At 32.8% G+C, this 16860-nt stretch overlaps 1 protein-coding gene and 1 long non-coding RNA gene across 2 annotated transcripts; both read left to right on the forward strand.

Moving 5' to 3' along the window:
* The first annotated feature begins 13795 nt into the window (after window positions 1-13795).
* On the forward strand, window positions 13796-15195 carry LOC143538200 (uncharacterized). Its single transcript, XR_013136211.1, has 4 exons — window positions 13796-13904; window positions 13997-14028; window positions 14668-14766; window positions 15127-15195. It is a non-coding gene; the product is annotated as an uncharacterized LOC143538200 (long non-coding RNA).
* Window positions 15196-15311: 116 nt separating this feature from the next.
* On the forward strand, window positions 15312-16241 carry LOC143538210 (THO complex subunit 6-like; the record flags this gene model as incomplete). The annotated part of the gene is made up of 6 exons (XM_077031813.1): window positions 15312-15367; window positions 15450-15510; window positions 15605-15658; window positions 15761-15841; window positions 15939-15978; window positions 16099-16241. Coding segments are annotated over 6 exons (435 nt in total), but the record flags the coding sequence as incomplete, so codon positions are not given.
* Window positions 16242-16860: the final 619 nt, after the last annotated feature.

Here is a 16860-nt window from a genome sequence, read left to right on the forward strand (position 1 = left end):
TCGTTTGATAACGCATCTAACAATACAAAAGCAGTAGACAAGTTATATATAAAATATACACCACTTTGCTATGGAATGTTTTTTCATACTCGATGTGTTGCCCATATTATCAATTTGGTTGTTCAAGATGGTCTTGACAACGAAACCATGGAGGGCGGTTTGAGATTATTTAGGTTGATGTTACAAGATATTTTCAAAAGTCGAAAAAGAAGACATCTTGAATACAAAAACTATTGCAAGTCAGTGGATAGAAAATATTTGGGGCCGAACTGGGACGTTCCAACCCGTTGGAACTCGACTTGTAATATGCTCGCTTGTGCTTTTTCCCAAAAACAAACTATACAAGTGTTTCATAGAACGCTTGTGGATCGTTGCGAAGCCGATATGTTTCCAAACGGTGCTTGGGATAATATCGATTACTTCTTGGAGTATCTTGATGTTTTTAAAACCGCAACTAAATTGTCGGGGGTTTATTGTCCTACTAGTTGTTGGGTTTTGCAAGAATTATACAACATCTCCTTGAATTTCAAAGACTTTGAAAACAAAAATGACCTTTTCGAGCACATTGTTGACCCAATGAAGAAGAAGTTCCTAAAATATTTTGAAGGAATACCACCCGTGTTTACTTGTGCCGCCGCTTTAAACCCCTACATAAATGTTGCCGGGGTTGAGGCGTAGATCGAGGAAATATATGACCACATGGGTGCGCACGAGATCGATCCGATGGCGTCGACGGAAGCAAAGGATTCTTTCAACAAATCTCTTCAAGAAATCTATGACCATTACTTCAAAATATATGGTCCAAGCTCAAAGTCGACTTTTGTGAGGCAAGCAACATCAAGTAAGCCATGCAAGGACAAGCTTATAAACATGATGAATGCGGTTCGTGAGTCGGCGGCTAAGCGGCAAAGGGGTAACACACTAACTAGTGAACTTGGCCGACATAGTGGAGCAAACTATGTAGAAGGTGCAACGGTCGAGGACGTTCGCAACCTTGACATTCCGCCATGTCTCGTGACTTGCTAAGCGTCCAAGCTTCAACGGTTGCTTCGGAATCGGTTTTTTCACTTAGAAGAAGGATATTATCGATGCGAATAACCAAACTCACTCCCGAGTCCTTAGAGATGTGCATTTGCCCAAAGGATCATTTGGACGCGGTGGATCGTATACAAGACAAGGCAAACTTTGAAGACGAAATACCACTTGAACGTCCAATTCAAGAGATGGAAGAAGAATCTTCAGGTGAAGAAGACGAAGTCATAGAACTCGACTAATTTTAATTTGTATTTTTTGTATTTGTTCTAATCATTTATGTATTATGTAACACGAATCAATTAATTAATGTAACAAGTTTTTTAAAGTGTTATTTGTTTGTGTTAAATAAAAAACTTGTCTTAAACACTTAAACTAACTTTTAAACATATAATAATTATAGAACATTACACAACGAACATTATTGCAAAATGATTAATTACAAACATTATTAAGCATAAAACTAAAAATAGCAAACATTGTTCGTTGTTTTCGTCCCGCCATCTACGACCATCAAGCTTTGTTACCGGCGACAGGGGCTTGATTTGTAGAGCCGGACGACTCCCCGACTTCTCCTTTTTTGGCATTCAAATGCTTTTTTCCTTGCAATACTTATTGGTATGCTTTCAAAGGGTGGAATTCGATGGCGCCTTCAAAAACTTTCCGCAGTATTTGCATCGCGCCATCTCCTGTGTGTCGGTCATGACACACAGGTCATAGTGAACCCAAACCTCGGGGCATCTCGGGGTGTCGATAACCATAACAACTTCGTCGTTGGTTGCCATTGGTAATGGTAAGTGGTTTAACAAGAAATTGAAGTGTTTAACAAGTTAGGGGAGTTTGTTAACAAGTTCTAAACCTAGTATGTCTATATATAGTAAGTGGGGGTGGGCATAAACATGCAAAACCAGTTCCAACGGTCTAAAAACGGTAAAATAGCCGTTGGAACCCCGGTTTCCAACGGTCAAAAATAATTTAAACTAGGAAAACCCGTTGGAACCGGTTTTCGGGTATAAACCGGACCCGGTTCCTACCCTACCCGGTTCCACTGGTTCCTGATATTTGCCTACCCGGTCGGTTCCGGTTCCTACCCCGTTCCTGACAGGAACCGGTTCCATTTTGTACCAGGTTCTTAAAACACCGGTTCCTACCCGGTTCCGGGTTTTAAAAAAACCCGATTTGTGCACCACTAGGTCTTGGGTTCAAATTACAGAAGACAAAAAAATAAGGGTTTCTATGTTAAGCCAGGGGGTATTCTCCCTACTATGGGTTGACTCCAGCACTCTCGATAAATATATAACTCTTTTGAAAATGTGAAATTAATATTTGTTTCATTATTATAATAATTATTATTAGTATTATTATTATTATATAATATATTATATTAAAGTATTTCTAGCCCACTCTTCATAAATATATGAGTGGGTTTTGTAAATTATATAATATGATTATGAGTATATGAGATAAAAAATATAGGAAAGTTCAATTTGGATTTGCAGTTTTCATACCATATATTTTTTTTAATATTTTCTGAAAGTTGTTGTGAGCGGATAAGTGAGAAAATATAATGATAAGGGTGCTGTTAAACGTACCCCTCATATTCATTTTTAATAAATGTACCTTCCCTCAAGTTTTACATTAATACGATTTAAACTTTTTTGTTTTTTCTTTTCCATTTTGTTATCTTTTACTATCTTTATTATTTTAAAAAGATTTTTTTATTCTTTAAAGAGTTTTTCATTTCATTTTTTTTCACATTATACATTTTTTTTTGATTTTTTTACGACAGATAAAAATTTGTTTATGTAAAAACATTTTTATCTTAATAAAACAGTTTTATAAGTGTTTTAATACTTTAGAGTATGTTTTTTTAATAATTTTTAGAGATAGCTTACATTTAAAAAAAAGTTGCATTGTTCTTGATCAATAAAAGAGATTAAACAATATCGACTTGATCAACAAGTTGGTTATTTTCTAATGTGATAATAATCTTATACGCCCGAACCTAATAAAACACATTCAAAGGATTTTTTTTTTGTCGGATGGGAGACATAGAATAAGATAAAGATATACAAATCGTTTATCATTTTTATAAAAAGATTATATCATTATTTCTTTAAATATATTTTATAGTGATAATAAATATTATTATTATGATAAAGAATAATAAACACAAAAAGAGAGAAAATAAAAAAAAAGTTTACAAAAAATAATCAATGTTACTATTATAAAAAGCTTTTCAAAAAATATTAGAGGGTAGTAATATGCCAAATAAAATTGCTAAATGAATTGAAAGTCTAGGGGAGGGGATATGACAAGTATACGAGGGGGTACGTTTAGTCTAACCTTAATGATAAATGTATAAAAAAATTATTTATTTGAAAAATAGAGAGAAAATATTGTGATTTTTAGTATAATGATATGGATATGGCTAGAAAATGGGCCGAGAATGCTCGTAGATCCATGAATTACACGAGTTGGATATTGAAAACGACATGATTCATGAATATGTATATGTCTCTTGCCACACCCCAACCTAAGGCGGAAATGCTGGGGCGTGAGCTGATTGTTCACAGCTCGAATATACCATCGTAAATAAAATGTGAGACTATCTCCAAATACAGTGCACAAGTATTTAAAACACAAATAAACAATTTAATACAAGTAATCCAATCACGATTTAAATAATAATTGTCTTCATTAAAATCCTAAGGTCTTTCTAAGTGTCCATACTTCAGCTTCAATTCAATGGCAACCTTCATATGCGTAGAAAACAGAGTTTGTCAACAACACATGTTGAGTGAGTTTATCACCGGTTTTTGTGTAATGATATAATATTAATAATAATATAAGAAATAAGCAAAACATAATAAGTGCACTAATGAAATCAAACCATGAACAATTAAGGTGTCAGTTTACGATTGCCAAGCGAATCAGGCGTTGTAAATCAAACATGAGCAAGTAATAATAAGACCCTTGCCAAGCGAATCAGGCGCGGGTAAATAGTAATAAGAACACTGTACAAGGGAATATGTTGGACCTCTTCGAATACGAATGCGCACATAAACAAGCAAGCACATAACAAGATATTTGATCAACACACACAATTATACGTTCGCTAATTTTTGAGATATATATATATATATAGGATTTGGTTCATTTCAGAAGTGCTACTTAGAGCGAGAAGTGCGAGAAGAGATTATAACCAATCACATGATTTCTTCTTTAATTTCTTAGTATTTAAATAAAAGGGTATGTTAGTAATATATAAAATGTTTTGTTTTGTAACTCATACTCATTAATGGTTTAATTAATGTTAAGTTACTAACAAATGATAAGTTATTATTATTATTATTATTATTTATTTCATCTAAAATTTGAACAATTAAAATCCATTTGATCTAAAATCATTTTATTCTAACACATGGCTAATTAATTTTTTTTTATTTGATATCTAATGTGAAGTTTTTTTTTTGTTTGATTATAATCAATTTATGTAGTGTAGGCTTATCTTATGTAATGTAGATAAAGTTACGTAATCTAATGTATGTATACTTTCAAATTTTGTATAGTAATAACTAATGTAGTGTAGACATATCATATATAGTCTTGGAAAAACTAATGTAATGTAGGCTTACTTTCAAATGTTGTGTAGTCATAACTAATGTTGTGTAAATATATCAAATGTAGTGTAGACAAAACTAATATAGGGTAGACACACTTTCAAGTGTTATATAGTCATAACTAATGTGGTGTAGAAATATCATATGTAGTGTAGGCAAAACTGATGTAGCGTTGGCTCACTTTCAAATGTAGTGTAGGCAAACTTTCAGGTGTCGTGTAGTCATAACTAATGTAGTGTAGATATATATAGTGTTGTGTAGGCAAAACTAATGTAGTGTAGTGTAGCCACACTTTCAAATGTTATGTAGTCATAACTAATGTATTTTAGACATATTTAATGTAGTATAGGGACACTTTCAAATTCTGTGTGGTTATAACTAATGTCGTGTAGAAATATTTAATGTAGTGTAAGTAAAACTAATGTCGTGTAGTCACTTGAGATAAGTTGGAGTATGTTTTTATGTATCATGTATATGTATAAGCTAGTATTAATCATCTTATGAGCATTAATTATGCTAGAAAAAATAACTGACAAATTCATTAATGCCTGGTTTAATTAGGCTAACACCATAAAAAACATGCATGCCTTTTTTAATTAAAAATATGTCATAAATATGTGTCTTTATTTACGATAATACCATTTATATTGTTGACCATTGATTAAACACAATCAATGGTCTAGATTCATTTCTCGCACTTCTCGCTATAATATCACTTCTCGCATGATCCATCCCCTATATATATATATATATATATATATATATATATATATATATATATATGAAATACGAATATTTCCCCAAAACGTTTAGAAAACTAAGTAAAATAGGGGAATGATAAAACTCCCCTTAGGTTAAAGGCAATTGATTAATAAATATGATAAACGAACTAAGATCTAAACGAGTCGTCCACTAACGTGTCGAACGAGATAAATAATCATAACATGAAACTTTGAGATATGATAATATAAGTAAAAATGAACTCAATGCTGCTGGAATCGATCCAAACGGATGTTTAGAACTTCGGTTATGTTACATTAAATATTTAAGCGAGCTGGTACTGACTGGAATCCGAACAGCAAGTCGGAAGTCAGGTTTTGGTCAGTAGCCTTAAAATTTTGTTACGAGAATAAAAGTATTCTGAACCGAACGTTGAATTCTTACAGAAGTATGAGAAAACGTAAAGTCAAACTTATTGACTGTTTTGCCCTTTAACGAGTTTTAAGCGAATTCACCAGTCAACACCCTTCAACCACCGAAATTAATTGAAGTTTATTGACTAGGTAATATATATGAACGATTTTACAGTTACAACTTACCCGGAAAGTGAAAGGATAAATCAAGAAGATGAGTCAAAGGTCGGTGCAGAAGCAAAGTCAAACATCAAGGCTTGTATCTTCAAGTAAAACGTCAAAAACCGAAGGAGATGATGATGGTCAGAGGAGGTGACAGCTGGGGATGACAAATTAGGGTTTTGGGAAAGTTTATGACTGATAAAATATGAGTTGTTTATATAGGAAACACTAAAACGAACTAAATAAAGCTATTTCACTCGTTTAAGGAAACCGAATATGTTTTTGATGACCAAATCAATGAAAAGATCAGTAAAATTCGTTCTTGGACAACAAGTAATGAACATGGATATGTATCTAACTTTATTAGTTTTCTTGGGGCTTAAAATACTCGATTAGGTCCTAAAATAAGCGATTTCGGGCCAAAAATGAATTAGGAAACAATCTAAGACGAAACGAATCTGTGCAGAGGGTTGGTGGCCCTGCACGACGGGGAGAGGGTGGTTTGGTCGTGCGGCGCTCCGAGGTCAGGGTGGAGAGTTTCAATTTTTAACACTTTAGTCCCTTTAACTTTCACAAATGTTCAATTTTCGTTTATTTTTAAAGTTTAAAACAAAGAAACAACAATTTAGGAAATGAAAAGGATATAAAATGAAAATAAAAATCTTAGATACTCATAAATGTTTAATTTGATTGATAATAAAGATCCGAAAATGTTCCCGGATCGGGTTTTATATATACGAATTCGGGTTCGAAAAATTTGAAATGTTACATCTCTTATGAAAATGATATAATCCATAATTCACGGGTCACGTTTTGACTAACATGTTTAGTTTATAAAAAAATACTTTAGGAACAACTTAACTTTCTTTTCCTTAAATAAGATGTTTTATAAGAAGAGTTTATTTTTTTAACGACAAGCGAATAAAGGTGTTCTCATACGTCTGTTATCGTAGACAGTGCTGCCATCTCCTGTTCCAGGGAAAACTTGCTGCCCAAAGGCCCAACGCGGTAAAACCGGTTGGGATTGGATTCAAACTTGAGACTTTGCAGTCTTCAACCCAGTCTTCACTTCTTCTCTAATGCTAGTTAGCTTATTGGCACATAATAAAGAATTATACAAATAATGATTGATTAATATGACATTGAGGGGAAAATAGTTAAAAAAACAAACACTAAAATGAGCGAGGATGCATGAGAGAGTGACACGTGTCAATTTTGTTTTTCGTTTTTTCTCTTTTATTATGTAGTATAGTGTTGACATATTAATATAGGGCCCATCATAGTGTCTTAGTCTTACAAAGGATAGAATCTTTTGTGAAGGTCATGCGATCAAACCCTAAAATCACCCGATTTACTTTAGGACATGTAATTTACCTCCCTCATGTTAGTCATGAGACGGGTTTATTGGGGACACCCAATGTTGGTGTATACCATTCTCTTTTGTTTTATAACTTTCTTTCTTCGAAAATTAATAGAATGAAATAAATAATATATATATATATATATACATATAATATTTAAAAGTAACTTATATTTAGTATATTAATTTTATTTCTCCTAACAAAAAAGTTGTTACATAGTTTCATGTGTAATCATGTTTCGATTTTCAGATTTCCATAAAAATATGTTAAGTTGAATCATCAAAATTCGGGCTATTATATACACTTTAGAATCAAGAAATACACATAATAGCAACAACAAAAACAATGTTTTGATTTAATTCATGCAAATAGCTTAAACAACTACAAATGATCAAATTGTCAAAGTTCTCTTTATTTTGGTTTTCTTTTGTCATTGTTCAAACATATACAGTATAGTCATTGTTCAAACATATACAGTATATTCGTATGAAAATGTACGTCACATGAATGTTGTATACAAATACGACATATAAATATTTACTTTCAACTGATGTCAGTGATCCTACAATGATACACGTGCCCATGAGTGCCACACATTGTATGTTTACACAATAAATATATAGGAAATATTTTTCAAGAAATACATAATACTCAAATGACTAATTAGTATAGTAAAATGGTTGGTCAAAACATTTATCATTAGTATAAACCTTTACTAGCAATGGAACAATAGAAAGGGGTCTTTGTTGCATAGTTTCCAAACATGGTGGTGAAAACATTACAAGGTAGGACAATGTACTAAGAAGTTTGGCAAATGTACTGCAAACAAATGTCTTGGTCTATTAATAACACTTTTCACGTATGATTTTAAACCACTTGCTAGTCATCAAACAATCCATATATATGGAGGTCGACGGTAAGCCACATTTACCTTTAAAAGTTAAGGTGAAATCGACATGTAGACGGAGATGTGAGGGTAGACAGGGACGAGCCGGAGCTCGAAAAAGACCGGTTAATACTTGAGTTAGTATTGTCTTTTTCATGCACTGTCTCTTTCCTGGCTATCCTCTTTCCTCTTTATACGTTTTGATTTTTTTTTTATTTTCATATAAATTGCATTTTTATTTTTATATTTATTTTGTAACATTTATATTTAAAAAAAATTGACACCGATGGGATTTTCAACGGGTATGGTTGTTTTCATTTGATATGATATGTGGCCATATTTCTTTATGAAAAGTGAACTTACGATTCTAATTTCACTATATATTATTTCAAACCGGTGTATTTGTGTTGACACGTTTGTTACCATGTTCACCAAAAGTGTATATTACCACTTTCCGTACTAAAATTTTGTTTTTAAAATGTTTCGAAAATATGCTGTACAACTTACAACCATTATTAACTTTTAGATTAATCACTTCACAACAACTTGTTTTGGGTCAGTTTAGTTAAAATGGACATTCTTCTTTATAATACTTTTCTTGCAATCAATGTATTATAACTATTAACTAATGCCACAAGATACTTTTAGTAGTCAAATAATAATTCAATTCAACCATTACTAACGTTTTAAACATCACTTTGTGTATTAACCGGTCAAATGTGACTAATTTCACCAAATTTCACAAGACTACCAAGTTATAATATAAGTACATTAAATCATTCACATAACTATTGTAAATGAGTCAATATCTTTTCTACACTAAAGATGTTAAAATATAATGCATAGAAGTAAATATCTTCTTAAAGATGAAAAACGAGTTGTGAAAACCGATGTTAACGTTCTTAAGTGCTCTTACTTGAACCCAATCCTATATATTTGTTAGACTTAGCCACTTAGGTTATTATTGTTATTATTAGTGATTATCTTTTAAATGTTTAGAAAACTTTGATACTTGACTCAACTACTTGTTTCTACTCTCTCGCATATCAAAACACAAATAAACTAGACACCAAAAGATAAAGAACAAATAACCATATTGTAAATCCTAGTTGTGCCGAGAGAATGAACGACAAAAGTAATGAGAAAGAGGAGAGTGTGACCTTAAATTCGTCAACGAACATCATATATTCATATATATACTTCCAACTCTAGCTCTAGCCCTTGCTCATCTTCATCTAACAATATAGTCTTCCAAGTATCCATAGCTGAGCATTATACTAGTATATAATATCTTAACAAAAAATAAAACAACCCATTTAGTAACCAACAAAACTACATCTAGCTTTCGAAACATGTGCCATAACGTGATCATTTTTATAGCGCTTTTTATGGGCAAAATACAATAGTTTCAATTAATCTCGTCCCTTTTTATACTAATGGCCAATGTGGGCTGTGAAACATCCCCATCCACCCCTAAAAATTTGACATTCGAATTGACACGCAAGTAGATAGTGGCACGTATAGAAGACCAACAAAGACAATGACGGATCAACTTGAAATTTATATCCGGTTTAATACCCAGTTTTAAAAAATGTGTCCCATACTCATCGGGTACTTGATTAATTGTAGGTTTCATGTTTTCAATATGATATCTTGAATAACTTTATGAATTGTGTGACCACTTTCAGATTAAAGTATTTTGCTTATACACGAAGTAAAAAACCAGATAAAGTATAAAGTTTCCATCAAAGACCAAAAGTTCTATTATGTGAAATTCCAAGTATGTGTTTTGATATATGAAATTAAACCAAGTGATTTCCTTACAAGGTGTTGAACCGACACATAAGTTGGTGTGAGACGTTAGAAATAGTTATGGCAATTAGGGGTGTAATCGGTATAGTTATACCGGCACATGAACTCTATTCGTTATCAAACTCAATAACTACCGAAGAATTACGAGACGCGGCATTAGCATACATCTTGTACCACCAGTACCGTCTGCTAGGCCTAGAGGTGTTCGGGTTTCAAACACTGAAAACCCAACTCAAATCTCCAACTTTCATTAGCATTGAACAGGTTTTATTGGTCATTAAGCTTATGTGTTGTAAACATGAAGAGACGATTGCTCATCGGTGGACGGAATTTGAAGTCTGTGCAGCTCCATTAGGTATACAATATAATATTGATTTCTGAGATCCACAATAATTAGCAAAACCCACACAATAGATTTTGGTTTCCTCTTTCTGATTATCCATAGTTTTCTTGGATTTTATTTACAAGATGATTGATAGGTCAATTACCAAAATCAAACTTAAAAGAATATATGAGAAGATGAAGGGTTCGGTTTACTAGGTAACCGATTTCGGTTTTTTCTCACCCCTTCGTGCCAACATTTTGAATCTCAAAACTTCATATTGTGATTGTTTTCAATGATGATATTGTTGTTGTGTGTGTGTGTTAGATGATTTCTTATCAGATTAAGAAACATAGGGCTTTTTTTTTTAATAAATTATCCAATCTTATTAACATGATAAACAAGATTTGAGTTTCGAGCCCGATTGCATCTTCGGTGCACCTAGGATAATACAAATTGTTGTTCATAGCTTCATGTGTTTGAATTTGAATTTGGTACTATTTTGGATGATGCATTCAGGTACAAGGATTACGCATAGATCATGCCACAATTCCTTATTCTGGATCTACTGGTATTCTATACTTTTATTATTCACTCTTCATGTTTTTCTTTAATTCCTTATTTGACCATTGCATCTTCGGTGCACCTAGGATAATACAAATTTGAATTTAGTGCTTGTTTCTTACATTTACGGCATGTGTGAACTGTGGTTAGATCGTAGATGAAATGCGTTTTTGAAAAGAATCGAGATGAATCGTTTAACCTTAGGTGAGCAGAATGGAAAAAAAAGATAGAATCACTAGTGATTGTTGACCGGCATTATCACATCCCTCAAATCATGCCTTCTCTTGGTCTCATTCCCTATTTTTATTTTCTATTTATATCTCCTCTTCGTATGGTTCGTTCATCAATCAAATACACCATACTATTCAAATTACATGGTATCAGAGATAGATTTCTTCTACACCCAAGTTGCTACTAAACGCTAGCTGCCGTCACAGGACACGGCCTAGTTGTAGTCAAGCCTTCGAGTTCCTCTACTTTTCTTTTGGATTTTCTTGAATTGACTCTCTCTCTTGCTTAAATACACTTCTATGTGTTTTAATATCTTCGTCTCTTCCTCTTCCTCCTCCTCTGCTAAAGTTTTTTGCCGTCTTCTTATAATTTTAGTCTATCTCTTATGTTTTTCTTTGTTAGTTGAAATAAATTGAGCTATCATCACCATTCACTTCATCGTTTTCTTTCTCATCTTTGCTTTTTTTCAGTATCTTTTTGGTCAACGTTGACCTTTTCATTTTTATCATTCACCTCATCTTCTGTATCCTCACACGCAGTCCCATTAGCCATCGCCTCACCAACATCGGTGGTCGCCTTTTTTTTGTCCATAAATGATTAACGATTGAATTTGGCGGAGAGGGCGACCGTCCCCGGCCCAATCGCCCTGGTCGGCTCGAATTCTTTTTTGAATTATATATATTCTTGAAAAAAGTATGCATTCTTAATGTTTAAACCCAATTACTCAATTCATTTAATCCCATTTCTATAAAAAGATTTTTGCACAACCTAAATCATAACCAATTAGCCCATTTATACATTGTTTAAGCCTAACAATTTTTTTGTTTTTTACTAAAGGCCCAAATTTTTTCTCGCCTTCGGCCCTAAATTTTTTAATGATTATCGGGAACGGTCCTGAATACCATCAGGCTGGCATCAGCATTGACCGTTGACTATCCTTGTTGATCGGCATATCACATCCTTTAGACCATGCCTTCTCTTGCTGTCATTTCCTATATGTATATTCTTATTTATATCTCCTATTTGTGAGGTTCATTCATCAATCAAATGCACACCATACATTCAAATTACAATAACAAGTGGTAATGAACAAAAAATAAAATAAAATAAAGGGTGCAAACGTACCTTCCCCCCCCCCCCCCCCCCCCCTCTCACTCATTTTTACTAAACATACCCCCTCCCTCAAGTTTTATATTAATGGATTTACACCTTTGTTATTTCTTTTTTGTCATTTTGATATCTTTTATTAGAACTATTTTTAAAACGCATTTTTTAAAAATACCTTTTGTTTTGTTTTTTTTTTAAAGAAAGGCATTTTTTTTCTGATTTAAAGTAACATTTTCTTATTATTTAAAAATAAGTTTTTTTTTTCTGTAATTGTTTTATTTTTTGAGAGAGGGTTTTTATAATTAGTTATTAGAGAGAGTTTGCATTTTTTAAATAAATTTTATATTATTTTATTATTTGTTAATAATAAAAAAATAGTGTATTTAATAAACTGCACAAATTTTGTGAATTGAGAATAAATACTTAATTTTATGTGATACTTAATATTTTAACATATAAATAATGTTAGAGAGGAGTAATATGTCAAATAAAATTGTTAAAAGGAAATGAAAGTTTGGGGGGGGGGTACGTTTAGCCTAACCCTAAAATAAATTTGACGAAAACGAAATATAAATCAATGATCGTAACCTAAAGGCTAAAACTGCTGGTAAATTTCCCACCTAATGATGCGTATCTGTCTAGTATCATGCGAACCATTAAAAAGAAAGAATAAACTTTTAGAATCAAATTTTAAGGATGGTTAATGGTCAACGCATACAAATAACCTTCATAAAGAAGACCTAAACTGAGAGTTTAGTGTGCAAACGGGCTGGGGTAAGTTAAAAGGAAAGGTAATATATTAAACAAACAAACATACATACCCAGTAAAATCCCATCAATAGCAGAGCTATTAGCAATGTCCGGGGAAAAGAAAACATACACACATGGAGCATGTGGGCCCCCACCTACATGCTTATCCTGTTTCTAGCTAATTTGAAAACAGAAGTTATCATTTAGTTTGTCTTAGTTTAAATACCTTTTATATTATATAAATTAAATTAATATGTAATAACTTTTGTTAACTTTAACGTATACAAAATAGTCATATACTTTATAAATTTGTATATATTTTCGTAATAGTTCATTTAGGACCTTTTCAGTTTTTTCATTTCTACTTTTGTTAAAATGGCATTATGTATCTTATCTAGGGAACTAGCAATGGCCTTGTGACTCCATTTTCTCTATGCTTTATATGCAACTTTTCAAGTGATAAACAATTCAAGAAATTTATCAGATTTCTGTTTCTTATTTTTGGAAAAGAACTAAGGGGGTGTTTGGTAGAGGGAATTGAGGGGTGAGAAATGGAATTGGAAAGAATTCTCTTGTTTGTTTATGAAAGAAAGAGGTGAGAAATGGAAATAAACCATTTCCATTTCTCTGATTTTGTTTCTCTGAAAAAAGCGGAGAATTGGATTTCTCTGCTTTCATTTCTCCCATTTTCCTCCTTCATTTCTCCCATCTTTCATTCAGTCTCAACTCCTCCACGGCCATTTTTAAGATGCCTACAGAGACAGCATACTAGATGACCTGGAATCCAGTTCACTCACCATCTTCCGTACGATCTTCTCTCCTCCGTCTACTACTGATGACCGAAACCCTAATTACATCGTCGCCGCCTCTAGCGACGGTTCAATCGCATCGTATTCGCTATCCTCTCTAATATCCTCCGTCGTATGTTGTAGTTACATCAATCTGCTATTACTCTCTAATTTTTTTATACTTGCCAACCAATTTTATATGCATTTCTTTGCTTTTGCTTACAGTCACCAGCTGTTGGGAGTTCTAGGGCTCAAAAGTAAGTAGTTTATATTTTATGATTGTTTATTTATGAATTAAGTAGTGAATGCGGATAAATATCGGATATCGGTCAAGGATTGATATTTGAGATATCGATCATCGCGATGGGATTTCGCTAATTCTAATATCATGTAAAATTCAATATATTCTCTTACTATTAACAGATTAACCTTTTGCAACTGCCAAAACACTAACCATTGTGGCAAGTAGGAACTAATTAAGACTTAAAATACTAACATTGAGCACTAAAAATGGATAATGAAGAATTTAAACACTGATATAGGGAATATCGGTGATATATCAATCAATATCGCCGATATAATCGGTACTGATATTCTGGCCAATATTTTACCAAGGGACCGATAACTGATATAGGTGATATATCACCTATATCGACTGCATAGTTTATGAATTGAAAGTGATTATACAAAGCCTTTTGAGGATGCATTTAGATTGTGTTTGTTGAATATGTGATTATTATTATTATTGTTACAGCTTCATGTTCTATGATCATGATTGAGTATCTGATTTTGATTAGTCCTTACACATGATCACTTTCAAATTTTAAAATTGTGATTCCAAACACCCCCTTAATGAGGGTGTGTATTTGCGGCTTGCTTATGGTAGTTTTCTTTAGTTTATTTGTAGCTGAACCAGATTGTTTAATTAATGGACACGATGGGCCTACTTATGATGTCAAGTTCTATGGCGATGCTGAAGATTCCTTGCTGTTGAGGTAAACATCTAATGATGCTTGCTAGTTATATACTTATTATGTGTCGGCAATTCCTTTTTGTTTGCTTGTTTGTTTAGACTTGTTTAGTTTTCATAGTATCCATTCAACAATCGAGTCTAGTTTGTAAGAAAAAGTATAACTATTTTACTTTGAGAACAATACAAACTATTATTTCCTAAAGTGGACCATATTCCCGGATTGATGATATGTTCCCTTGGTCGGAAAAGATAAATTGATGAACGCTGTAGAATTACTTAGAACTAGTTGTTATTAAGATAATGTCTTTCTCATGCTCGTTCTGTAAACAATTTATGTTGGATTAACATCGTCTTAAATCTGTTAACTTATGTTTTTATTTAGTTGTGGTGATGATGGTCGGATTCGAGGATGGAAGTGGATGGATATGTTTGAAGCAAAGCAGAATGGTTTGTCACGCGAAATTCTATTCATTATCATTTTATTAAGTTTTGAGTTACAGTCCAATAAATGTGATATATTCGTTCTTTGACAAAATCTTGATACACTTTTTATTCACTCTACACATTATTCTTGCAGGTGGCCTTTTAAAGCCGCAACTTGACTTAGCAAATCCTCAACATAAGTTAGTCACATAAACTTAAAACGATGATAAATTATGAGTGTGTTAGTTTAGTTCTAAGTAATGTTTTTTTTCTTCTCCTCAGAGGTCCTTGGGGTGCACTTTCTCCTATCCCTGAAACTAATGCTATTGCTGTTGATACTCAGGTCTGTAAGCTTTTCCTTAAAAAAAACATTTGTTGGCATTTATAACTAGATAAACATGTATGTAAGATTTGAGTTGATTTTTCATGTACCATAGGGAGGTTCCATATATGCAGCTGCTGGTGATTCATGTGCCTATTGTTGGGATGTGGTATGTATTTCCTGAATGTGATTAAATAATCAAATACAGAGATTAGTTTTCTTTTTCCCTTTTTGGATAAATGGAGTTCTATGTTGTGCAATACGTTTTCAGGAGAAATCTAAAATCAAACTGACTTTCAAAGGGCATTCTGGTTATCTACATTCTGTTGTTGCCCGAAATTCTTGTAATCAGGTATATGCTGATACGTTTTTTTTCTCTTCTCACTTAATTTTGTTTTCAGTTAATGTATTCTGTTAGTTAATCTTGTTTTCCACTGCTCTGTTTGTAGATTATAACTGGCTCAGAGGATGGAACAGCCAGAATTTGGGGTACGTATCCCAAAACACTTTGGTTAAATAATTAGATTGCTATTTTTTATAGTTTCTGCAATCGAATTATAGGTATTAGTTATCGACCGGCCAACTCTTAATTTGGTTAGTTTATTGCAGATTGCAGAAGTGGAAAGTGTACTAATGTTATTGAGCCAGGAAAAGATAAGAAATCTAAAGAGTTCTTTTCATATGTCAGTTGCATTGCTCTTGATGCTAATGAAAAGTGGCTGGTAAGGCAACAATCTTTATATATATTCTAGTTTTTTGTGACCACATGCCTTCACATGTGTTTCTGTTTTAGTTTTTAAGTAATACTGAACATATATTTGTAGGCATGTGGGTTTGGGCGAAATTTATCAGTGTGGAATCTTTCGGCTTCTGAAAGAATTTCAGGGATCACGACACGTGCTTGCATCCAAGATATATGCTTTGATGATAATCAAGTAACTACTTTTATTTATTTTAGTTTGTGGGCCATATACTCTATGTGAAATTTATCTTCCCTTTGTTTATTTTACTTATGTTGTTTCGATCATTTCCAGATTTTAGCTGTGGGTGCAGAACCAGTTTTGAGTCGTTATGACATAAACGGTGTTATGCTGTCTCAGATACAATGCGTACCTCGGTCAACATTTTCTGTTTCCTTGCATTTATCGGGTGTATGTTCCTCGTTTCCAGTTCCTTTTTTGTATTCAACTCCGAAAAGATTTTTAACTATTTTTAACCATTGAGATGGTCGAGTTGTATACCGATGGTTCAATGGGATAGTTGTGTATGGTTGAAGTATGTTTTGTATGTGAATTGGTTTTAACTATGGTTGATGTTTTTTGCTTAAAAACTATGTTTTGTATGTGAATTGGTTTGATCAATGCATATTTT

The sequence above is a fragment of the Bidens hawaiensis genome, unplaced genomic scaffold, assembly GCF_021521415.1.
Source record: "Bidens hawaiensis isolate Kalapana, Puna unplaced genomic scaffold, B.hawaiensis_p1.1 tig00011510_1, whole genome shotgun sequence".
In the NCBI taxonomy this organism is placed as follows: Eukaryota; Viridiplantae; Streptophyta; class Magnoliopsida; order Asterales; family Asteraceae; genus Bidens; species Bidens hawaiensis.